The sequence below is a fragment of the Oncorhynchus mykiss genome, chromosome 30 (genome assembly GCF_013265735.2).
Source record: "Oncorhynchus mykiss isolate Arlee chromosome 30, USDA_OmykA_1.1, whole genome shotgun sequence".
In the NCBI taxonomy this organism is placed as follows: domain Eukaryota; kingdom Metazoa; phylum Chordata; class Actinopteri; order Salmoniformes; family Salmonidae; genus Oncorhynchus; species Oncorhynchus mykiss.
In genome coordinates this window covers 12,287,017-12,311,941 of record NC_050570.1, presented here as the reverse complement: position 1 = coordinate 12,311,941, position 24,925 = coordinate 12,287,017, and the positions used below count along the sequence as shown (strand labels likewise).

The following is a 24,925-nucleotide window of genomic DNA, read 5'->3' as shown; positions in this document are numbered from 1 at the left end:
GTGCAAGATAAACATACTGAGGATTTATGTTTCGCATCTGTATCTGAAGAGAAACTCTCAAGTTCACCCAGCTTCATCTAGTGAAATGATATCATCAACCAGGGAAATATGCATTGAATGCTCACAGGTTCATCACTCAAACTCTCTACCTGCCCTCATTTCTTCAGGAGAAAATGCTGAAATATAATTACATGGTTGAGGAGTTTTCACTTGCAGCTTGTATTGATCTTGCTTTGCCTGTTCCAACAGCTATATTGATTCCCTTGACTGGTTCTTTCATTCTGTAGCAAAGCAGATAGGGTACTGTGCAGGGAGTTTTTTTTGTTTTGTCGTGGTATGTTCTGTTAGGTGTGCCAGAATTGCATTCATTCAAATGATTACTCATCCAATTAAGTGACTTGGTTGGAAAGTCTCTTCAAGACCCAAACCCTCATTGTAGCATTATAGTGATCCCTCGATTCAATTGCAATTACAGCATTGCAACATTGCAACATTCTCTACTTTTCTGTTTCGGATTTCCTCTCTTATCGTTATTGTTGCATTATGTTGTTAGCCTGTTCAAGATAGCACAAATGAGCAGAGTGCTAAACATGTCTTTGCTTTGTGCACCCTGCGGTCATATTCTTAATATCAGCCACATTACTAAGAAAAAGCTGCTGCCCTTGCACACAAAAGCTCAGAGCGTCATGTAAATGTAGGGATTATCTTTCAAGTTAGTACCCCCCCCCCCCAATTCAAAAAAACCTTGTCAAGGCTTGGTGACGTTGCGCAGTCAGTAAAATACTGAACAAATATTTGCAAACTGTACTTCATTAATTGCACGTTCCTTCTAGTTGAATTACATAATGCTCGCAGGTAACTCATTACATCATTTTGCCACGACTGTATACAGATTGTCTCAGGAGAAACAATGTTTGGTTTCCTTTGAGACCATTGTGTTTTTGGCTGCTCTAGATATTTTTCATAGTTGGCTTTGAGACTTCATACCTTCTTCATATAATCTGCCTACTTGCCATCCTGATATATTTTTGCTGTGTCAAGGCAACCACATACATGTTAGGACTTGTTGATGCATTGAATATCACTTCCATCTAAACTGAGGCAAACTACTGGACATAAATCATACCCCGCTACCTTACCCTTATACACTGAACAAAAATATAAACTAAACATGTAAAATGTTGGTCCCATATTTCATCAGCTGAAATAAAATATTCCAGAAATGTTCCATAAGCACAAAAAGCTTACTCCTCTCAAATGTTGTGCACACATTGGTTTACATCCCTGTTAGTGAGCATTTGTCCTTTGCCAAGATAATCCACCCACCTGACAGGTATGGCATATTAAAAAGCTGATTAAACAGCATGATCATTACACAGGTGCACCTTGTGCTGAGGACAATAAAAGGCCACTCTAAAATGTGAAGTTTGTCACACAACACAGTGCCACAGATGTCTCAAGTTTTGAGGGAGTGTGCAATTGGCATGCCGACTGCAGGAATGTCCACCAGAGCTGTTGCCAGAGAATGTATTGATAATTTCTCCACAATAAGCCACCTCCAACCTTGTTTTAAGGAATTTGGCAGTATGTCCAGCCGGCGTCACAACCGCAGACCACGAGTACGGCTTTGTATGGGCGAGTGGTTTGCTGAGTGCCCCATGGTGGCGGTGGGGTTAAGGCATGGGTAGGCATAAGCTACGGACACAATGCAATGAACCAAATTGCATTTTATCGATGGCAATTTGAATGCACAGAGATAACGTGGCGAGATGCTGAGGCCCATTGTCGTGCCATCACCTCATGTTTCAGCATGATAATGCACGGCTCCATGTCGCAAGGATCTGTACACAACTCCTGGAAGCTGAAAATGTCCCAGTTCTTCCATGGCCTGCATACTCACCAGACATATCACCCATTGAGCATGTTTAGGATGCTCTGGATCGACAACAGCGTATTCCAGTTCCCAACATTATCCTGCAACTTCGCACATTGAAGAGGAGTGGTCAGGTCACAATCAACAGCTCTATGCAAAGGAGATGTGTGGCGCTGTATGAGGCAAATGGTGGATACACCAGATACTGACTGGGTTTCTGATCCACGCCCCTACCTTTTTTTAAAGGTCTCTGTAACCAACAGATGCATATCTGTATTTCCAGTTATGTGAAATCCATAAATTAGCGTTTAAATTGACTGATTTCCTTATATGAACTAAAATCTTTGAAATTGTTGCATGTTGCATTTATAGTATTGTTCAGTATTTTTCTTACCTCATATACACATCCAACAATGCTAAACATTTCCAAAACATTCCTTTATTATAAATAAAGTATTTGTATAAAAATGTGCATGCTTAAACCATGTCATTAACAGATTTTACAACTCAAGGCTACGATTTAGTTAGCCGATACAGACAGACTCATCTTGTAATGCAGGTCAGACGACATGAGACAAGAATTTGAAATCTTCACAACCACAAAATACGTACAATTAGAATAACAACTAACAAGGTTGATCCCAACAATGTATTTTTAAATGATCTTTTAAATTAGGTTTCGTTTTCCTCTTCTGTTCACCATCCTCTTTTGTTAAGTCTCTTGGATGGTTTGTTTACTGACCATATATATTTTTTGGTCTGCTTCTAACAGGCCCATTAGCTCTGTCTGTGAACATGAAAGAGCAGACATATTTATTTTGGCTGCCACCCTCTCAGACATCATTTTGACTCTGATCAATATCAATGTCTCATGCTTGTTTGAAGGCCCTGGCATGTGTGAATCTGACACATCCAAGTCTGCATGTGGAATTCCTCAGTAATCCTCTATTCAGAGCTTCTCTCTTCAAATGGCATGGTTGGTGTAGCTGACATACGTTGTTTTGGATGATGGCACTGGAAAGACAAAGAATGGAGATGTTAGTTTCCTAAAGTGTTGTGATTCCCTCTGTACTTATTGTATCGCTTGCATTCCTTCCCTCAATGCATTACCACATAACCGAACAGTCTTGATGGGAATGTTGAGGCTACCATGGCTTTCTACCCGCGACCTAAACTAATAAAGTTGGCTATGTGAGATTATTAATCACTCACAATGAAGTTGAATTCTCCAGATGTATTCATGTATTAATTGGAGAAATTGTCCATAAATAGGAAAAAAGCAACACATTTTAGAGATCAAACTGTGCAGTCAGCACAAACGTGACAAGTAAATAACCGGATGCTTGCTTGCCTGTATGAAACTTCTGCAGACGGGCTCAGAAAGGCCTTTGAAGTCTAAATCCGAGTGATGAACAGTTTTGCCTAATCAGTTCTCAGGTGTCTTTTTAACTATCATAGATGAGATAATACAAAAGATTTTCTACAAGCTGATTTCAACAACGATATCTCAGATACTGCTATAGCTGAGGAACTGCGCTTTACTTTACTGTATGTAGAAATTCCAAAGCCTGTTGCCAAGCCTGTGTTTGAAACTAACATAGGCTACACAAAAATACAATTATTGGTAAAAAAAAAATGGGGGTGGTTGTATAATAGTGGTTCCCAAACTGTGGGGTGACACCAACAAGAGGGGTGTGAACTGTTTGTGTCATGAAAAGTGCTTGTTTCCATAGAAAGAGACAGGAGAGGCGCGGGATGTTCACCAATAATGGAAGGCAGGCCTGAGTTCGGGAACTCCTGGTATAATATGTTAAGAAGGGGATCAGATCACATGTTTATACTCACTGCTGGTGTCCATGCCCTCGCAGAGTTCGGTCTTCACCTCTCCGTTGGGTCGCTCGGAGGTTAGCTGGGACAGCTTGCTGGTCATGGTGGCGACAGTGACAATGGCCTTGAAGCTGCGCTTGCGCTTGGGGACGTTCTGCTCTGGGTGGAAGATGATGATGTAGACCTTGGGCATGTAGAGCAGTCCCAGGGAGACGGAGGCGCTCAGGCTGAGGGAGACGGTTAGCGTGGCTGTCTGGATGTACATCTAGAGAGAGAGAGAGAGAGAGAGAGAGAGAGAGATATGAGTCAGGTGCTTCAAAGAGAGTCCTTGGAGGGGAACCTTTGTGGTCCCTGACACAGGGATCTTGTATCAATCCAATCATATTGCATCACATTTTAGATTTGATTTGGCATGGCACAAAGTGCATGCACTTTACCCCTACATACATGTACAAATTACCTCAACTAACCTGTACCCCCGCACATTGACTCAGTACCGGTACCCCCTGTATAAAGCCTCATTATGAATACTGTTCATTGACTACAGCTCAGTGTTCAACACCATAGTTCCCACAAAGCTAATCACTAAGCTAAGGACCCTGGGACTAAACACCTCCCTCTGAAAATGGATCCTGGACTTCCTGACGGACTGCCCCCAGGTGGTAAGGGTAGGCAACAACACATCTTCCACGCTGATCCACAACACGGGGGCCCTTCAGGGGTGCGTGCTTAGTCCCCTCCTGTACTCCCTGTTCACCAACGACTGCATGGGCAAGCACAACTCCAATACCATCATTAAGTTTGCAGATGACACAACAGTGGTAGGCCTGATCACCGACAACGATGAGACAGCCTATAGGGAGGACGGCAGAGACCTGGCAGTGTGGTGCCAGAACAACAACCTCTCCCTCAACGTGAGAAAAACAAAGGAGATGATTGTGGACTACAGGAAAAGGAGGGCCGAACACGTCCCCATTCACATCGACGGGGCTGTAGTGGAGCGGGTCAAGAGTTTCAAGCTCCTTGGTGTCCACATCACCAACAAACGATCATGGTCCAAACACACCAAGAAAGCTGTGAAGAAGGCACGACAACACATTTTCCTCCTTAGGAGACTGAAATGATTCAGAGCGCCAAGTCTAGGTCCAAAAGGCTCCTTAACATCTTCTACCCCCAAGCTATAAGACTGCTGAACAATTTATCAAATGGCCACCCAGACTATTTGTATTGACCCCCTCCCTTTGTCTTTATACTGCTGTTACTCACTGTTTATTATCTATGCATAGTCACTTTACCCCACCCTACATGTACAAATTACCTCGACTGACTTGCACCCCCACACGTTGACTCGTACCGTTACCCCCTGTATATAGCCTCATTATTGTTACTTTACTATGTTACTTTTTTACCATAGTTTATTTAGAAAGTATTTTCTTAATTCTATTTTCTTAAAACTGCATTATTAGTTAAGGGCTTGTAAGTAAGCATTTCACGATAAGATCCCACACCCGTTGTATTCGGCGCATGTGATGAAATTTGATGTGATCTTATTTGTATTTTGGCAGGTGCTCTTTCCTCAGAAGACTTATTGTCAGTTTAATAGTGAGGTCTACTGGGATCAAACTCAAACCAACCGTATACAACCAAGTTGCTGTTCACTTGTTATGCACAGTGTGTTCACATGGAACGTTCAACTCACGGTACACTATTACACTATTCAAGTTTCTTATAACCACTTAAAACAAACTCATCTAACCACCGACAACCCAGGTGAAGTACCCCGACCTCATGCACACACATCCAGTCTTCTCCCACCTGCTAAGCGGAACCAGGCATTACAAACTCATGTTTCCTTGACTTCTTTCCAATGTCACAGTACCACAGTGCCTGTCAAGAACCGCTGACGTGAACATGCCTGCACCAAACAATCCTGCTTAGAGACCACCTGAGTAGTCATAGCAACAGGCTTTAGAAACGTCAACACAACTAATGGCCCCCTCATTGAGCGGTAAACCGACAGGGAGAATTCTCAGAGGGCGTTTGCTCAGTCATATCTGTACAGTTAGAGTGTGGTAGAGAATGAAAAGGAACTGGCAGATGGCACAGCTCCCTTGAGTCTTAACATCTCCACATAGGAAGTCATTCCATCACACATCAAGCTATTATTAGGAAATGTCTGGTAGACATCTAAGCATAAAGCCATTTAGAGGGCCTTTAGACAAACATCTAGGAATTTTTTATAGTGACAAAAAAGTTTATATTACTCAATGTTGGCCGTAGATTTCAAGGTTAACCATACTGGAGCACAAACTTGAAGCCATTTCTTGACCACTTATAAAGGTGATAATATTACCTGTAGCCAGCTACCAGTACTCATTTGGGTGCCGGTACTGTTTCAATTTAAGGTGCAACACTTTTGATACAATACTTTTGAGCTAATAGTCTATAAAGAGGAGCAGGAACTCAAGCAGTAGAAACGTTGAGGTGCCGGTACTCAGCTCCGGTGAGTGCCTGCCCAAGTTAAGCACCATCTGTGGCTCAAACCCCTTATCATTCCTTAGGGCTAGCTTAACTGAATCTTTTGGCTACAGAGTGTTTTCCAGTGAGTCACCAGTCGGGGCTGGTGGCAAGTCCTAGTTTGAACCAGTTCAACAGCCTCTTTAGATCTATAATAAGACTAATGGGGTGGGCTTCAAAAGGCAAGAGCTGAGGAACGATCACCCTCGCTTTTAGGTCAGCTAGGAATCTGGGGCATGAAGCTCAGTGACATTTACCACCAGAGACTGGCGATGTGGCCATGGCAGAGAGAGAGCCTGGCAATGTGGCAATGGCATAGAGAGAGCGTTGCGATGTGGCCATGGCAGAGAGAGAAGAGAATGACTACTACACACACCACAAGCACATCATGGTCATAAGCACACTGTTTGGAATGGTAGTGGGGGGAAATGGGGAGGAGTCTAACTGAAGGTTAGATATGGGTATACTGAACATAGGTATGAGGATGAGATTTATTTTTTGTCATAATGTCATTAAACATTAATCAGTCTTCTGCTATATAAAACAACAACATTATGATGTTGTATCACAGTCTATCATACACTAAAAAAAATAATGGGCTAAAAACTACCCAATTTGGGTTATTTGGTAACCCAGTGCTGGTTAAATAGTGGACAGAACTGGGTTATTTTTCAGATGGCATGGCTTATTACGGGTGTGGCTTTCATATAGTTATTTTGGCCATTCATGGAAGCAATTGTAATTCCTGTTCATCATGTTAAGTTTGTACACAGCAATTGTACACTTTACTATAATATTTTTGCAGTATTTTTTGGTGTGTAGTCTATAGTCTGTCTTTTTTAAATCCAGTTTTTCAAACCATTACTACATTAAACCATCTTTACTTCACTCCATGAATTACCATATGATTTTATTTTTTGTGACCAACGTTTTTGTATTTGTTTGTTTGTATGTGTGTGTTGGCCTTTATCGATTGGCTATTTGTGTGTGTTGGCCTTTATAGATTGGTTATTTGTGTGTTGGCCTTTATAGATTGGTTATTTGTGTGTGTTGGCCTTTATAGATTGGTTATTTGTGTGTGTTGGCCTTTATAGATTGGTTATTTATGTGTGTTGGCCTTTATAGATTGGTTATTTGTGTGTGTTGGCCTTTATATATTGGTTATTTGTGTGTGTTGGGGTTTATAGATTGGTTAGTTGTGTGTGTTGGCCTTTATAGATTGGTTAGTTGTGTGTGTTGGGCTTTATAGATTGGTTATTTGTGTGTGTTGGCCTTTATAGATTGGTTATTTATGTGTGTTGGCCTTTATCGATTGGCTATTTGTGTGTGTTGGCCTTTATAGATTGGTTATTTGTGTGTGTTGGCCTTTATAGATTGGTTATTTGTGTGTGTTGGGGTTTATAGATTGGTTATTTGTGTGTGTTGGGGTTTAGCTGAAATTATTCTTTACAGAGTCAAGTACAGTATTTGTCCAAACCTAAATTGTTCCTTGACTAGCGCCATTCATTCTCACTGTAGATAGTTTGAATGTTGTAACCTTTATTATCCTTTGGCGAATTGGGAGAGAGTGAGGTGATTGCCATCTAAAAGCAGCATATTTTTGTGCGGCGGTGTTGCCTGCCAGTAGTAATCGTCTTGGATTGAGATTCAAGGAGCCATCGTTAAGTAACATACCTGATGCAACACATTGAATATTTACATTCATGCACTTCAAAATGAACTTTGTAACTTTTTCCCAGAAGCATTTAACTGCAGGGCACTCCCACATCATATGAAGGAATGTGCCTACCTGATTTAGGGGACACAGTGAACAGTTGGGACCAATTTCATCGTAAAACTTTTCTTTGGTGTTAAATAAAGTCTGTAAACATATTCTGCTCCAGTTAAAGGGTTGTTCAGACCTGTGGAACATACTTTTTTAATGGATAACTCAGAATAAGCTTTTCAAAAGTTCATATATTATAGAGATCAGGCCTTTCGGGAGCCCAGATAATTTAATGTGTATGTGTCTTGGAATCTTGGAATGTTCTCAAACCATTACTGTCCATGATATCGGCAACTGTATGGATTCCACATTTGTGCCATTGGGAGGGATGCAAAAGGCTGCCCTCCAGATCTCAAGGCATTGCTAGCGCTTGGAAATATGTTTCAAAGTTTGGTTCGGATAGTCCTTCAAATCAAATCAAATTTGTCACATGCGCCGAATACAACAAGTGTAGACTTTACCGTGAAATGCTTACTTACAAGCCCTTAACCAACAGTGCAGGTCAAGAAGAGTTAAGAAAATATTTACCAAATAAACTAAATTAAATAAAAAGTAACACAATAACATAACAATAACGAGGCTATATACAGGGGGTACCGGTACCAAGTCAGTGTGCGGGGGTACAGGTTAGAGTTCATTTCTACGTGTAGGTAGAGGTGAAGTGACTATGCATAGATAATAAACAGTGAATAGCAGCAGTGTACAAAACAAATGGAGGGGGGAGGGGGGGTGTCAATGTAAATATTCTGGTGGCCATTTGATTAATTGTTCAGCAGTCTTATGGCTTGGGGATAGAAGCTGTTAAGGAGCCTTTTGGTCTAAGACTTGGCACTCCGGTATCGCTTGCCGTGCGGTAGCAGAGAAACTGGAGTCTCTGACAATTTTAAGGGCTTTCCTCTGACACTGCTTATTATATACTGTAGGTCCTGGATGGCAGGAAGCTTGGCTCTAGTGATGTACTGGGCTGTACGCACTACCCTCTGTAGCGCCTTACAGTCAGATGCCGAGCAGTTGCCATACCAGGCGGTGATGCGGTCAGGATGCTCTCAATGGTGCAGCTGTAGAACCTTTTGAGGATCTGGGAACCCATGACAAATCTTCAAATGAAACTCTATTTGTCACATGTGCCGAATACAAGCCCTTATTAACCAACAGTGCAGTTCAAGAAGAGTTAAGAAAATATTTACCAAATAAACTAAAGTAAAAAATTATAAAAAGTAACATAACAACATAACAATAACGAGGCTATACACAGGAGGTACCGGTACTGAGTCAGTGTGCGGGGGTACAGGTTAGATGTAATTTGTACATGTAGGAAGGGGTGAAGTGACTATGCATAGATTATAAACAGTGAGTAGCAGCAGTCTACAAAACAAAACAAATGGAGGGGGGGGGGGGTCAATGTAATAGTCAAGTTGATTAATTGTTCAGCAACTGGGATATTAGTGCATCTACTGAGGTCAGATTTAATTGATTTGAGTGTTCTGTTAACATTTCTGGCAATGGTATAATTTAAGGAAGGAAATATATCTATTCGCAAATATTTAAAATGGGAAACTATTAGGATGGAGCCCTCCATCGTGGTCTTGAGAGGCATTAGGTAGGACATATTTGGCTCCAGTCAAAATGTTTTTAATCATTATGAATTCATTCAATTCCGTTTCAAATTGTATGTTTTTTTTGTAAGGAAATATTAAAGCGCCATCTTGTGGCTCTTTAAGGAGATAATGATATAGAGTATGTAGCTGGCAGGAATAAGCATGATGATCAGATAGGTTCATATGCTGAATTTCTATTTTCTTGATTCAATTAAATAGAGGAGGAGATAAGAGTACGAAATCGATTTTGGAGAATGTTTTGTGCTGGTTTGAATAGAAAGTGTACTCTTTTGCTCTAGGGCAATGAGCTCACCAGGCATCAATGAGGTTGTAATCAGAAAGTACATGTTGGAGAACCTTGGTTTCCTGTAGATTGTAGTTGGTCTTATTAGATTTGTCCCCAGAATGGCATTCATGTCTGTCCCAATAACCAGTTGGAATTCAGTTAATTCTAACAATATGCTGTTCAGAGCATCTACAAACTTAAGATCATATGAATTTGGAGCAGGCACATTAGTAAAGGCCATTTTCTTTGCATTATGGATACATTTAAGGAAAGTGATTCTGCCTTCTTGGTCTTCGCCTTTACCAAGGACTGTGATTTTGAGTTTCTTATGTATCATTATGATTACACCCTTAGTTTCGTTTGGGGCTGATGAAAAAAGCAGATAGTCTGTTGATATAGTTCTCTGTTTTATGTGCTTCCTTTTGGAGCAGGTGTGTTTTCTTAGAGCATATCTGACCTTTTCTATAGAAAGCTTGACCGACTTTCAGTATTCTGCCAAGCAGGTCTGTGATGTGATATGATATGTGTAAGCGATCACAAATATATCGGCTGTTTTGCTCTTTTCACTCCTATCAACTTATTTTTCTAGCTTTTTCTAAAGTCTCTGAAAGTGGCGATTAGCTTCGGTCCACTGCATATCCCGTTCTCATACGCCTTGAATTTGTCGAAAGAAAGGCGATATGAAACAACTTGGCTATTGCCTCCATCCATAGCTATCATTAAAGCTCCAGTTTTATATTCCCCGAAAAGAGTGGTTGCCTTTGGTCACATGACAGAGAACATATTTCACTGAGAATAGCTCTTTCTCACAGGTTCCAAGACAAAATACAAGGCATACTAATACCAAACATGACAGCTTTTGATTAACTAATCATATTTTGGCATTGCTATACTTTATAGGGCTTTGAAGAGTTTCCCAGCATAATGTAAATTCATACCAAAGACTCGATGTCTCTCTGCCTGGCGCTCAAATGGATTGGGGTTAAGCCCTTGTGACAGACTAGCGTCCTGTCCAGGTGGTGTACTTGTACCTCAAGCTGCCTCACACTACATATTCAATAACAGAGGACTATCCTATACTGAATCATACAGTGCATACAGTGCATACAGTGCAAGTGTGGAAGTGGAAGTCTAGTAGGCTACTGCATGAAACTATGAAAGCCGAAGATGAGTAGGCTAATGGATTTATGGGGAGTGGATAACCTAATTAGTCCATGTCTGCCATGAACCTAAACAGGCTTTTAGATTTGTCATCTCTGCACACTGGTGACATTTATAACAACTTACTTATGATAGCAACCCAAGTCATGACGTTATGTAAATTTGGATGAGGAAACAAAGTAACTGAGAATAACCGTCTGAAGGATCATGCTTATGAAATGGTTAATGGACATATATTAGGCTTAGTCATACACACGATAAATGCAATGCACCCCTTACAACATGTGAATATTGACATTGAAGCGACAGCATAAGCCCAAAAGATCAATGTTTTCTGTAGCCTCTTCACTCCGGGAGACCTGTACATTGGATTGGTCTCCCGTCGCTGAAGGCGACACCCCGTATCCCGTAAAAACATATTTACTAGTCCTCTAGCTGACCTATTTCACAGAAACTTTTCCCGTCACCGAGGGCAAATCTATAATCCAGAATGCTTTACCTGTCATTTCAGGCTATTTTAATCTGAGGGATAAACAACCATAAAAACATTAGTGGGTGCAACCATGACAACTAGTAGAATGTGGGCAATCTCAGCCTTGGAATGTGCACTCGCCCAACACAAGGGTATTACCTTTGTGATGAGAGTTGAAGTGACAAGCACCTGTTTCTAAAATGACAAGAGCTGTGGCATTTATCCAGCTTGATCTGATCAATGGGAAAGACTGTTAATCAGTGGAGTGTGCTATATATGGTCGTGTGCTATATAAGCATTATTTTATATTTCTTTCCAGGGACACCAATCATACCGGTGTTCTCTATGGACATTTAACCATGTGTGTCAGTAAATCACAATAGGGATTGGATTTATCTGTTGTGACTGCTGGAGAACAATAGGGTGTCACTTTTTATTGAACCTTTATTTAACTAGGCAAGTCAGTGAAGAACAAATTCTTATTTACAATGACTGCCTACCCCGGCCAAACCCAGGCGACATTGGGCCAATTGTGTGCCGCCCTATGGGTCTCCCATTCACAGCCAGATGTGATTCAGTCTGGATTTCAACCAGGGTCTGTAGTGACACCTCTTATATTGAGATGTAGTGCCTTAGACCACTGCCCCACTCGGGAACCCTAGACAGTGCAACTCTTGGGACAGTGCAACTTAAGCGGCATTGATTTTCTGAAATATGAATAGGCTATTATGCTTTGTTTCCCCTTTTTCCAATTCCACAAATATAGAGATTGATATGTGGTGTTTAGCAGTCCTCTAAAAAAGTGATTTCTGTAGAGGTGATTTTTCAATGGCCAGTGAGGCTCGTTCATTCTCTAAAGATTAATAGGGTGGTATTCAACACTGTTTAAGACCTGGAGAGCTTTTCTGTCTTAAGGCAAAATCATCAACAATCAATCTATTAATAGGTGGTGAGTTTTATACATCATGTTCAGTGCTACAGTGAGGACGTGCAAGATGCTAGTAATTAAACAACGTTTCAGGAGGGGTGATATTTCATTCATAAGGAAACTTGGAATTGAATTGGGAATTATTCTTGACACAGCAGAATTCCAGTCATTCACTGATTTTGTCACATCTGCTCCTGCTACGCCCTCTGGTGTTCATCCGGTGTCTTCTTGACCTGCAGTTACTCCCCATGTACACTCTCTCTCTCTCCCTCTCCCTCTCTTTGTGATTGTGTGGTTGGAGACAGGTGTGCTGGAGTTAGAGCACATCCCTACCAGCTGCAACTTGTTCCATAATCAAGACCTCTACAAATACCACTTCCACCCTGCCGGATTGTAATCTCTGCTCAGTCAGTTCATGATTCTAGACATTTATTACTGCTCAAGATCCTGTTACCCTGCTGTGGCTGTTTCCTTGCCTGACACCGTTTATCGTCTCATTGCAGTTATTGCTCTGTCTCTGGCATCTGTCTCCTGTTCCACATCTCACCACCCAACTACCTTGCTCTGGATTTTACTCACCGCTACTACCTTGGATTCCCCTCAGGACCTATTTACCCTGTTCTACTCAGCCAACTCCAACCTCAGTCTCCACATCTGGTTTTTCTGCAACTCATCCGAGCACCCTCGGATCTGCACTCCATATCGCTCTGTGCAACAATACATATTTTGTTTCATTCATCACTGTTTCCTCATCTGAGTCTGCTCTTGGGTTCCCCTGTGTTGTTCCGCTTAACAGATTTTATGATCCTATAGGTTTATGCACTGTGTCATTCATTCTATTAGCATATGTTTACACTAGGTACTGTAGAAGTGGGATTGGTATATCTATCCCTAAAGAAGGGGTGACAGAAAAGTCAATACCTTTAGCCACGGCTGTGTTTCTTTCTTCAGGGCTAAGCAGACACAACATATTACATATCAAATAATACAACAAATAATCATAAAAGATCAGCCTCTGTAACCAACCCAGCCTCTGTAAATAACCCAGCCTCTGTAAATAACCCAGCCGCTGTAAACAACCCAGCCTCTGTAAACAACCCAGCCGCTGTAAATAACCCAGCCTATGTAAACAACCCAGCCTCTGTAAACAACCCAGCTGCTGTAAACAACCCAGCCGCTGTAAATAACCCAGCCGCTATAAATAACCCAGCCTCTGTAAACAACCCAGCCTCTGTAAACAACCCAGCCGCTGTAAACAACCCAGCCTCTAGCCGCTGTAAACAACCCAGCCACTGTAAGCAACCCAGCCGCTGTAAACAACCAAGCCTCTGTAAACAACCCAGCCTCTGTAAACAACCCAGCTGCTGTAAACAACCCAGCCGCTGTAAACAACCCAGCCGCTGTAAATAACCCAGCCTCTAGCCGCTGTAAACAACCCAGCCTCCTTAAACAACCCATCCGCTGTAAATAACCCAGCCTCTAGCCGCTGTAAACAACCCAGCCTCTGTAAACAACCCAGCCGCTGTAAACAACCCAGCTGCTGTAAATAACCCAGCCGCTGTAAATAACCCAGCCTCCGTAAACAACCCAGCTGCTGTAAATAACCCAGCCGCTGTAAATAATCCAGCCTCCTTAAACAACCCAGCCGCTGTAAACAACCCAGCAGATGTAAACAACCCAGTCTCTGTAAACAACCCAGTCTCTGTAAACAACCCAGCCTCTGTAAATAACCCAGTCTCTGTAAACAACCCAGTCTCTGTAAACAACCCAGCCCCTGTAAACAACCCAGCCCCTGTAAACACACCAGCCGCTGTAAATAACACAGCCTCCGTAAACAACCCAGGCTCTGTAAACAACCCAGCCTCTGTAAATAACCCAGCCTCTGTGAACAACCCAGCCTCTGTAAACAACCCAGCCGCTGTAAACAACCCAGCCGCTGTAAGTAACCCAGCCTCTGTAAACAACCCAGCCGCTGTAAACAACCCAGCCTCTGTAAATAACTAGCTTGTCTATTTTGTTTACTTATATATTACTAGCTCAATTTCAAAGAATACATGAATATGTTACTTGTGTTATAAGGTTCTTTGATAGAATACATGAAGATGTTACTTGTGTTATAAGGTTATTTGATAGACTACACATGTTACTTGTGGAATAAGGTTATTTGATAGACTACATATGTTACTTGTGGAATAAGGTTCTTTGATAGACTACATATGTTACTTGTGGAATAAGGTTATTTGATAGACTACATATGTTACTTGTGGAATAAGGTTATTTGATAGACTACATATGTTACTTGTGGAATAAGGTTATTTGATAGACTACATATGTTACTTGTGGAATAAGGTTCTTTGATAGACTACATATGTTACTTGTGGAATAAGGTTATTTGATAGACTACATATGTTACTTGTGGAATAAGGTTCTTTGATAGACTACATATGTTACTTGTGGAATAAGGTTCTTTGCAAATCTGAGTCTGTGATTCACAACACTATTAGTTCAACCATTCTGTATTATACTAGCAGAACGTTTTACAGAGCCCAAATCATGTTTCAACCATTCTGTATTATACTTACAGAACGTTTTACAGAGCCCAAATCATGTTTCAACCATTCTGTATTATACTAGCAGAACGTTTTACAGAGCCCAAATCATGTTTCAACCATTCTGTATTATACTAGCAGAACGTTTTACAGAGCCCAAATCATGTTTCAACCATTCTGTATTATACTAGCAGAACGTTTTACAGAGCCCAAATCATGTTTCAACCATTCTGTATTATACTAGCAGAACGTTTTACAGAGCCCAAATCATGTTTCAACCATTCTGTATTATACTAGCAGAACGTTTTACAGAGCCCAAATCATGTTTCAACCATTCTGTATTATACTAACAGAACGTTTTACAGAGCCCAAATCATGTTTCAACCATTCTGTATTATACTAGCAGAACGTTTTACAGAGCCCAAATCCTGTTTCAACCATTCTGTATTATACTAGCAGAACGTTTTACAGAGCCCAAATCATGTTTCAACCATTCTGTATTATACTAACAGAACGTTTTACAGAGCCCAAATCATGTTTCAACCATTAAAGGTTTAGAAGACGAGCTGTCCTTGAACTAATACTTTATTAGATAGAGTATGCAATCTTTATTATCTTATTAAAGATTAATATGGCTCTCACCTGCATTGCCAGCAACTCCCCTCTTCTTACCACTTTGCCCAGAAAGCCACACTGAGAAACTGATGACCAAGAGTCACCTGCAATTCTACAATTTCAGGCAGTGCTCAAAACCTTGTCACTAACAGTGTCATGTCCAATTACTTGAATTAGTTGTGTGACATGATGGTCAATAGGGTCCATATCTCATCAATATCTCAATACTCTTAAACTCATGTGGGATTTTTGGAAGACAACAGAATGCCACAGGCACCATAGGCACTTTGGTCTACTACTGTACCTCGCTCCCTACAGACTGCAACATGCTCAACTAATAAAGATACAAAATAATGAGGTAGAATCACCATCTAGGAAAACAGTTATGGGTACACTTAAGAGACTTCAAAAATAATAACTTGTTTTTATTATTTATTTGGTCCCCAGTAAGTTGCTCCCATGGGGTAGTCTATAATAAGCTTAACATTGAATAGTAATGATTCTAAACAATTTGTTTTCTTACATGAAATTGGAACAGCATTACATTAATTTATTAGGACTGTGTATGGCCTGGCTAGTTAAGACCTTCTATAATGCAACTATAGTTTGCAATATTTGTGACCTAAGTAAGCCAATATTCAGCTTTGAAAGGCCTGGCTACATCTGCTGCTACTCAAAACCTGGGTGAAATGTTCCAAGTGTTCCACTGTTTTAATGTGGATCCATAAAGAGGTCTACACTGAATGCATTGGAGGCTATATAAAAACAACCAAATATGCTACATTACTGTCATGGTTTCTGTGTTGATCATTAGTAACGCCTTAATTGTTGCAGACCAACCATTGTTTCAAGACATCCAAAAAACTGTAACAATGTGACAGAACTTCACAAGACACTCACAACAGTTTCCTGAACTCACAAGAAAACTGTGCTAATGAGATCTGGCCCAAAAATAGTGGGGAAGAAAACAAAGTCTTTCTTCACTCAGCTCCTCAATTTAAAAGACTGACGCAGCTTTCAGTAGAAAACTTCAATGGAAAAATCCCTCTTTGAAATCATCCATCTAGCAACCTATATCCAGCAACCTATCTACGATAGCCTTTGAAATCATCCATCTAGCAGCCTATCTATGGTAGCCTTTGAAATCATCCATCTAGCAGCCTATCTACAGTAACCTTTGAAATCATATGAAATTGTCCAGTTTACTGTAGAATTTGAACCAATTGAAAGTATTGCCATGGGATTTGCTAGGTCGTGATGTGTGGCATGACACTGACTGACAATGTGCATTGTAGGCCTAATCCTATAGATGGGTTAGCTGACAACGTCACGAAAACGATGAGCAGGCTTCAATGGGGCAGAAGTCCGTGTTGTTTGATTCTGGATGGCCAGACAGCTGGCAACAATGACAAGCTGCTGCCATGTGGGGAATCATAGGTGGCTCGTTTCAACTAGTTTTATCTTGTTTTTGATACCATGTCTTGATTTGAGGTGTTTTGGCTGATGTCACGTCTATGCTAATATGACAAAAATTCGAAGTAGTTTACCAACAACTGTAACAATGTATTTGAGAGACAACAAGTGCTCATTATGCAAATTAATTTATGTTTTCAATAAACATTGGAGACAAAATATAGTTTACATGTTGTCAACTATCTAAGCCAACCCTGTCTGTTTTGCCCCCTAGTTGCGCATACGTCAGTTTTGTTGCTAAACAACCAACTCATCTATGCAATGACAAAATAGGCAATATGAAGAGTGAGGGAGACGTTCCTCAGCTTATTTACAGATACCATTCTTCCCAAGTGTGACTGATAGCCGACGCACTTCCCCGCAAATCACATGCAGCGTTCTAATTGTAAAAATAGTCCAGAACAACCATATCATTAGCAATTTAATTACACATGTCATTACATGACCAACAGTCAGTGCAGAGAACGAAAGTGAGGGCAGTTAATTAAATTGAGTGGTTAGTCAACTCTAGGGGTCAGAATAATTACTGACCTTAAGTGAGAACACGACACAGACCACAGACTCTTTCCATTTTCTACCAACTCTTATCACCAAAGAGCCTCTGAGATTCACAGCATATTAGCCAATTACACTGTAGACCCCTCAAATTCAAATCTGGACCTTGAAGCCAGTTCCACTGCTTTTCTCACCCTTCCCCTCTAATCTTTGGACTGTTTTAGACCTGGGACACCAAGTGGGTGCAATTCATTATCAGGTAGAACAGAAAACCAGCAGGCTCCGGACATGTAGGTGTATTAAATACGAACACAATCAAAACAGACTCACCCTTTCTGCCGACTGTGCCGTCCCAAAGAAGATGGGTATAAATGCTAACCAAATAATGCAGGTAGTGTACATAGTAAATCCAATAGGCTTGGCCTCGTTGAAGGTCTCTGGCACTCCCCTGGTCTTGATGGCATAAACAGTACATGTGACCATCAACAGGATACTGTATCCAAGCGAGCAGATGAGTGAGAGGTCTGAGATGTCACACTTGAGCACCCCGCGGGCGTTCTCAGGGTCCTGCGTGCGCTGCTCACCATAGTCCACTACCGTGTGTGGTGGGTCGGCGGCGAACCACACAAACACGCCCATTAACTGAACTGAGATCAGGCTGAAGGTGATGACCAGCTGGGAGGCCGGGGAGATGAACCGAGGTGGTGTCACAGCCTTCTTGCCCTGCTCGAAGATGCGGTGGATGCGGTTGGTTTTGGTAAGCAAAGCTGCATAGCTGAAGCACATCCCCAGGCCCAGGAAAATGCGCCTAAAGGAGCAAACGGCAACGTCAGGGGCTGCGATCATGGGGAAGGTGATAGCATAGCACAGGAAGATACCTGTGAGCAAAACATAGCTCATCTCCCGGCCCGAGGCTCGGACAATGGGTGTGTCGTGGTAACGCACAAAGGTGACAATGACGAAGGTGGTAGCCAGAATGCCCAGGACAGAGATAAATACTGGCAACACTGCCCAGGGAGAGTGCCACTCCAGCTTGATGATGGGGATAGGTTGGCACCCGGTGTGGTTCTGGTCAGGGCGTTGCTCATACGGGCACAGCTCACACATGAACTCACTGGCCTGGAAGTGGTAGCCCTCACAGCGCTCGCAGTGCCAGCAACATGGTACTCCCTTCACCACCTTCTTTCTCTCGCCCATCTTGCAGGGCAGGCTGCACACAGAGGCGGGCACAGAGGGGTCTCCACTGGTCCACTGCATGGCATCCATCTGAGGTGGGCAGAATATGACACTGATCTTAAAAATGGGCAAGAACTAAAAGAAGATGACTCAATAACATTGACTTAATTTATCAACATCATCATTGTTGTCATCATCATTATCATCATCCTCATTAAATTAAGTCAAATATCTCTCTTTCAATATTGGCAAATTAGTTAAATTAATTGTATATGACAGTTTTTTTTACAGATATTGGAGAAAATGTGTCCCCATGGAAGTGAATGTTATTTTTAACAACATTCTAAAGAATTGGATCCAATAACATTAGGCAGAGACAAAGCAGTAACATAACATTGAAGGAAAGTGGAGTAACGGCAATCATCCTTACATTTAGGTATAGCTGGTCGGTCCAGTGGCCGATGACCTTGTACTCTGCTGTTGATCTGTTGTTGATCTGGTACTGAAAGATGTCGTAGCGTCCTGGAGCATCGCCATTCTCATTAAATGTGACAGGAGTCCCAGCACTTCCTATAAAACAGGAAGCCCACTGCAGTCAAAATTCCGTTTTTCCTGTGTATGTACAATAGGTGATGAAACAAACACTGATGAAGTGTGAAGAAATGTGATCAGTGTTATTTCCTGATAGATGCTGGTTGAAAATACAATATACACAGGACCTTCTATTCAGCAGTTTTGCATGGGCGGTAGTTTCGGATTCGCTGATGACATCACCAGGCGGTAAATTGGTTAATAGACCAATAACAAAGTTCCAAATCTCTCTGCCAATAACAGCTAGTTTTAAGTTTTCCCCTCCCCACTCAGACCACTCCCAAACAGTCCTTGCAAAATTCTGCTTGAGAAATATTGTTTTTATTAATGGGAAACTATTACAGTAAGGTACTTCATTGTTACCAAGAAATGATTTGATGTTGATATAAAATTGGCTGCATTGGGCCTTTTAACATTACTGAAAAATGTACATACATTTAGAGAAAATATGACTGAAACAATGAACTTGGCTGTTTGTGTTATCACAACATAACATAGCTTGAGTGTTTACAAGATGCTAAATCCTCTGCTTCATTTCTTTACCCATGGTTATGGTATTTAAATAGAAAAAAAAGATGGAGAATATATTGCCATTGTTATTGTCAAGGCTCTCTCGAGATTGTTTTTCAGTGTACCTGTCACAGATACAGCCAAGAAAAATGGTTTAGCCGTCACTATTGACTACAATCTACACTGCCAAAGATCCAAATTCCTTTCTCCCAGATGACCTGCCTACAGTAACACTGCTCATGTACGACCTCGTGTCCTTAAAACTTGCAAAATCCAACACAGTCAGGAAGGAAGTAGAGAGCATTATTAAAAATATACATCTCAAGAGAACCATGTATTATTACATTTTCTGCAGAGAAGTTGAGAGGATTGGGCCTGAAGTATCAGATAAAGAGATCTGACTCTCCAAAACACCACCCACAACCACATTATGCTTCCTGTGTCTGTCAGTGATAAATTAATCCATTGACACACTTTCCCACTGTGCGTACCTATCACCCTCTTGCCTTTGTGCGGTGGCTTGGCAGAGAGCTGCAAATGAAACAGGAAGAATAGGTCTGACTGTTTGGACATACACAGCACATCTATCTGCATCTCACTGCAATACACAGAAGTCTTAATTAGGCACAGGAGGAAATCCTCCAGTCTGAAGATATCCTCCTGTATTTTGGTGCCCTTTCAAGTTGGCACATAATTTAAAATAAATAAATGTTATGATAAAGATCACTAGATGAGATTTGTACATTTTCATTTGTATTTTAATGACTAATGAAGTTTAGAAAATTCATGAGGGATTGGCGGCATACAAACATTTGCAATAACCAAGAATCCACGATGATACTGTATGTTACTGAAATACTCACAGTACAATTTTATAGACATACAGTGCCTTCAGAAAGTATTCACACCCCTTGACTTCTCCCAAAATTGTTTATGTTACAAGGTAGGATTAAAAATGGATTTAATTGTAATTTTTTGTCGACGATCTACACAAAACACTCAAAGTAATGTCAAAATGGAAGAAAAATTCTAACATTTTGGAAAATAAATTCTGACATATGTAAAACATGTATGAAAAATGAAACACTCATATATATAGCTTGATAAGATAAGTATTCAACCCACTGAGTCAATACATGTTCAAATCATTGTTGGCAGAGATGTGTGTCTTTCTCAGTAAGTCTCTATGAGCTTTGCATTCCTGGATTATACAATATTTGCACATTATTATTTTAAAAATTCTTCAAGCTCTGTCCAGTTGGTTTTGATCATTACTAGACAGTAATTTTCAAGTCTTGCTATAGATTTTCAAGCAGATTTCATTCAGAATTGTAACTAGGCCACTCAGGAACATTGTAAGCAAACTGTTTTAGGTTTTTGTCTTGCTGAAAGCACAGGAGGTTGGTCGCACCTTATTGGAGTGGATGGGCTCGTGGTCATGGCTGGAGAGGAATAGGTAGAATGGTATCAAAAACATAAATCACATGGTTTGAGGCCATTCCATTCGCTCTGTTCCAGCCATTACTATTAGCTGTCCTCCCCTTAGAAGCCTCTAATAGCTGAAAGGTGAATTTGTCTACCAGTGTCTGTTTAAAAGGGGACTGAACCAGGTTTTCCTCTTAGATTTTGCCTGTTCTTAGCTCTATTCTATTTCTTTTTATCCCAAAAATCTCCCTATGATGAAAAGCATACCCATAACATGATGCAGCCACCACCATGTGTGAAAATATGAAAGGGAGATACCTAGTCAGTTGTCCAACTGAATATATCTTCTGCATTTATCCCAACCCCTCTGAAATAGAGAGGTGTGGGGGGCTGCCTTAATCGACATCCACATCTTTGGCTCCGAGGGAACAGGGGGTTAACTGCCTTGCTCAGGGGCAGAACGACAGATTTTTACCTTGTCAGCTCAGGGATTCAATACAGCAACCTTCTGGTTACTGGCCCAACACTCTAACCACTAAGCTACCTGTCGCCCCAAGAGTGATACTTAGGGATATGTTTTGCTGGATTTGCCCCAAACATAATGCTTTGTATTGGACATAAAGTTAATTTCTTTGACACATTTATTTTGCAATTTTACTTTAGTGCCTTATTGAAACAGGATGCATGTTTTGAAATATTTGTATTCTGTACTGGCTTCCTTCTTTTCACTCTGTCATTTAGGTTAGTATTGTGGAGTAACTACAATGTTGTTGATCCATCCTCAGTTTATTCTTATCACAGTCATTAAACTCTGTAACTGTTTTAAAGTCACCATTGGTCTCATGGTGAAATCCCTATGCGGTTTCCTTCCTCCCCGGCAACTGAGTTAGGAAGGACGCCTGTATCTATGTAGTGACTGTGTGTATTTATACACAATCCAAAGTTAATTGAATAACTTCACCATGCTCAAAGAGATATTCAATGTCTGCTTTTTTATTTGCCTACCAATAGGTGCCCTTCTTTGCGAGGCATAGCAAAATCTCCCTGGTCTTTGTGGATGCATCTGTGTTTGAAATACACTGCTCGACTGAGGACCTCAAAAATAATTGTATGTGTGGGGTACAGAGATGAGGTAGTCATTCAAAAATCATGTTTACACTATTATTGCACACAGAGTGAGTCCATGCAATTTATTATGTGACTTGCAAGAAAAAACTCCTGAACTTATTTAGGATCACTGTAACAAAAGGGTTGAATAGTTATTGACTCAAGACATTTCAGCTTTTCATTTTTTATTAATTTGTAAAAATGTATGTAAACATAATTCCACTTTGACATTATGAGGTATTGTGTGTAGGTTAGTGACACAAAATCTAAATTGAATCCATTTGAAATACAGGCAGTAACATAACAATGGGTGTGAATGCTTTCTGAAGCCACTGTATACCTACCTATTCATCAACTTAGAGTAGACATTTAGCTGACTGATAAACCAGCAACAATTAGCTTGCTTCGCGTATCTGTCATGTACTGTCATGTTGTGTCTTGTCTCTGTCCTTTCCTTTCACCCTGTCTCCCTCTGCTGGTCGTCTTAGGTTACCTTTTCTCCCCCGCTTTCCCCCAGCTGTTCCTTGTCTCCTCCTAACTACCCATTCACCCCGTTTCCCACCTGTTCCCTTTTTCCCTCTGATTAGGTCCCTATATCTCTCTCTGTTTTTGTTCCTGTCCTTGTCGGATTCTTGTTTGTTGTGTTTCATGCCTGAACCAGACTGTCGTCATGTTTGCTGTAACCTTGTCTTGTCCTGTCGGAATCTGCCGGTCCGTCTGAGCCTACCTATGTTTGGTAATTAAAGAAGCTCTGTTTAAGTTAATTCGCTTTTGGGTCCTCATTCACGCACCGTAACAGAAGAATCCGACCAAGAATGGACCCAGCGACTTCGGATCCTCTCCACTCAGCCGTCGGGATCCAGGGAGCGATGCTAGGCAGACACGAGCAGGAAGTGTCTGCTGCTCGACATGCCGTTGAGACCCTGGCCACCCAAGTCTCCAACCTCACAGAACAGGTTCACCATCTCCGCCTCGATCCACCGGCCACTTCCAGGGCTTTCGAATCTCCGGAGCCCAGAATCAATAACCCGCCGTGTTACTCTGGGGAGCCCACTGAATGCCGCTCGTTCCTCACCCAGTGTGATATTGTGTTTTCTCTCCAGCCCAACACTTACTCCAGGAGCACTGCTCGTGTCGCCTACGTCATATCTCTCCTTATTGGACGGGCTCGTGAGTGGGGCACGGCAATCTGGGAGGCAAGGGCTGAGTGTACTAACCAGTATCAGGACTTTAAGGAGGAGATGATACGGGTTTTTGATCGATCTGTTTTTGGGGAGGAGGCTTCCAGGGCCCTGTCTTCCCTATGTCAAGGCAATCGATCCATAACAGACTACTCTATTGAGTTTCGCACTCTTGCTGTCTCCAGTGGCTGGAACGAGCCGGCCTTGCTCGCTCGTCTTCTGGAGGGTCTCCGCGCAGAGGTAAAGGATGAGATTCTCTCCCGGGAGGTTCCTTCCAGCGTGGATTCCTTGATTGAACTCGCTATTCGCATTGAGCGACGGGTTGATCTTCGTCACCGAGCTCGTGGAAAGGAGCTCGCGCTCTCCGTCGCCCCCCTCTCCGCATCACTACCATCTTCCTCTGCCGGCTCGGGTGCTGAGCCCATGCAGCTGGGAGGTATCCGCATCTCGACTAAGGAGAGGGAACGGAGAATCACCAACCGCCTCTGTCTCTATTGCGGTTCCGCTGGTCATTTTGTCACTTCATGTCCAGTAAAAGGCCAGAGCTCGTCAGTAAGCGGAGGGCTACTGGTGAGCGCTACTACTCCTGTCTCTCCTTCAAGATCCTGCACTACCTTGTCGGTCCATCTACGCTGGACCGGTTCGTCAGCTTCCTGCAGTGCCTTAATAGACTCTGGGGCGGAGGGCTGTTTTATGGACGAGACCTGGGCTCGGGAACATGACATTCCTCTCAGACAGTTAAAGGAGCCCACGGCCTTGTTCGCCCTGGATGGTAGTCCTCTCCCCAGGATTCAGCGTGAGACGCTACCTTTAACCCTCACTGTTTCTGGTAATCATAGCGAAACCATTTCTTTTTTGATTTTTCGTTCACCTTTTACACCTGTTGTTTTGGGCCATCCCTGGCTAGTTTGTCATAATCCTTCCATTAATTGGTCTAGTAATTCTATCCTCTCCTGGAACGTCTCTTGTCATGTGAAATGTTTAATGTCTGCTATCCCTCCTGTTTCCTCTGTCTCTTCTTCACAGGAGGAGCCTGGTGATTTGACAGGGGTGCCGGAGGAATATCACGATCTGCGCACGGTGTTCAGTCGGTCCAGGGCCACCTCTCTTCCTCCACACCGGTCGTATGATTGTAGTATTGATCTCCTTCCGGGAACCACTCCCCCCCGGGGTAGACTATACTCTCTGTCGGCTCCCGAACGTAAGGCTCTCGAGGATTATTTGTCTGTAGCTCTTGACGCCGGTACCATAGTCCCCTCCTCCTCTCCCGCCGGAGCGGGGTTTTTTTTTGTCAAGAAGAAGGACGGGTCTCTGCGCCCCTGCATAGATTATCGAGGGCTGAATGACATAACAGTGAAGAATCGTTATCCGCTTCC

General features: G+C 41.9%; 1 protein-coding gene across 1 annotated transcript in view; it reads right to left on the bottom strand.

Moving 5' to 3' along the window:
- Positions 1-2,292: 2,292 nt before the first annotated feature.
- grm8b (glutamate receptor, metabotropic 8b) overlaps positions 2,293-24,925 on the bottom strand; it is a 195,517-nt gene continuing 172,884 nt past the window's right edge. Inside the window, exons 8-11 of the mRNA XM_021598822.2 lie at positions 19,166-19,305; positions 17,890-18,825; positions 3,719-3,965; positions 2,293-2,887 (exon numbers count right to left, since the gene is read on the bottom strand). Coding sequence (XP_021454497.1) covers positions 2,838-2,887; positions 3,719-3,965; positions 17,890-18,825; positions 19,166-19,305 — 1,373 coding nt within the window. The 3' untranslated portion in view covers positions 2,293-2,837. The remainder of the gene's footprint in view (positions 2,888-3,718; positions 3,966-17,889; positions 18,826-19,165; positions 19,306-24,925) is intronic.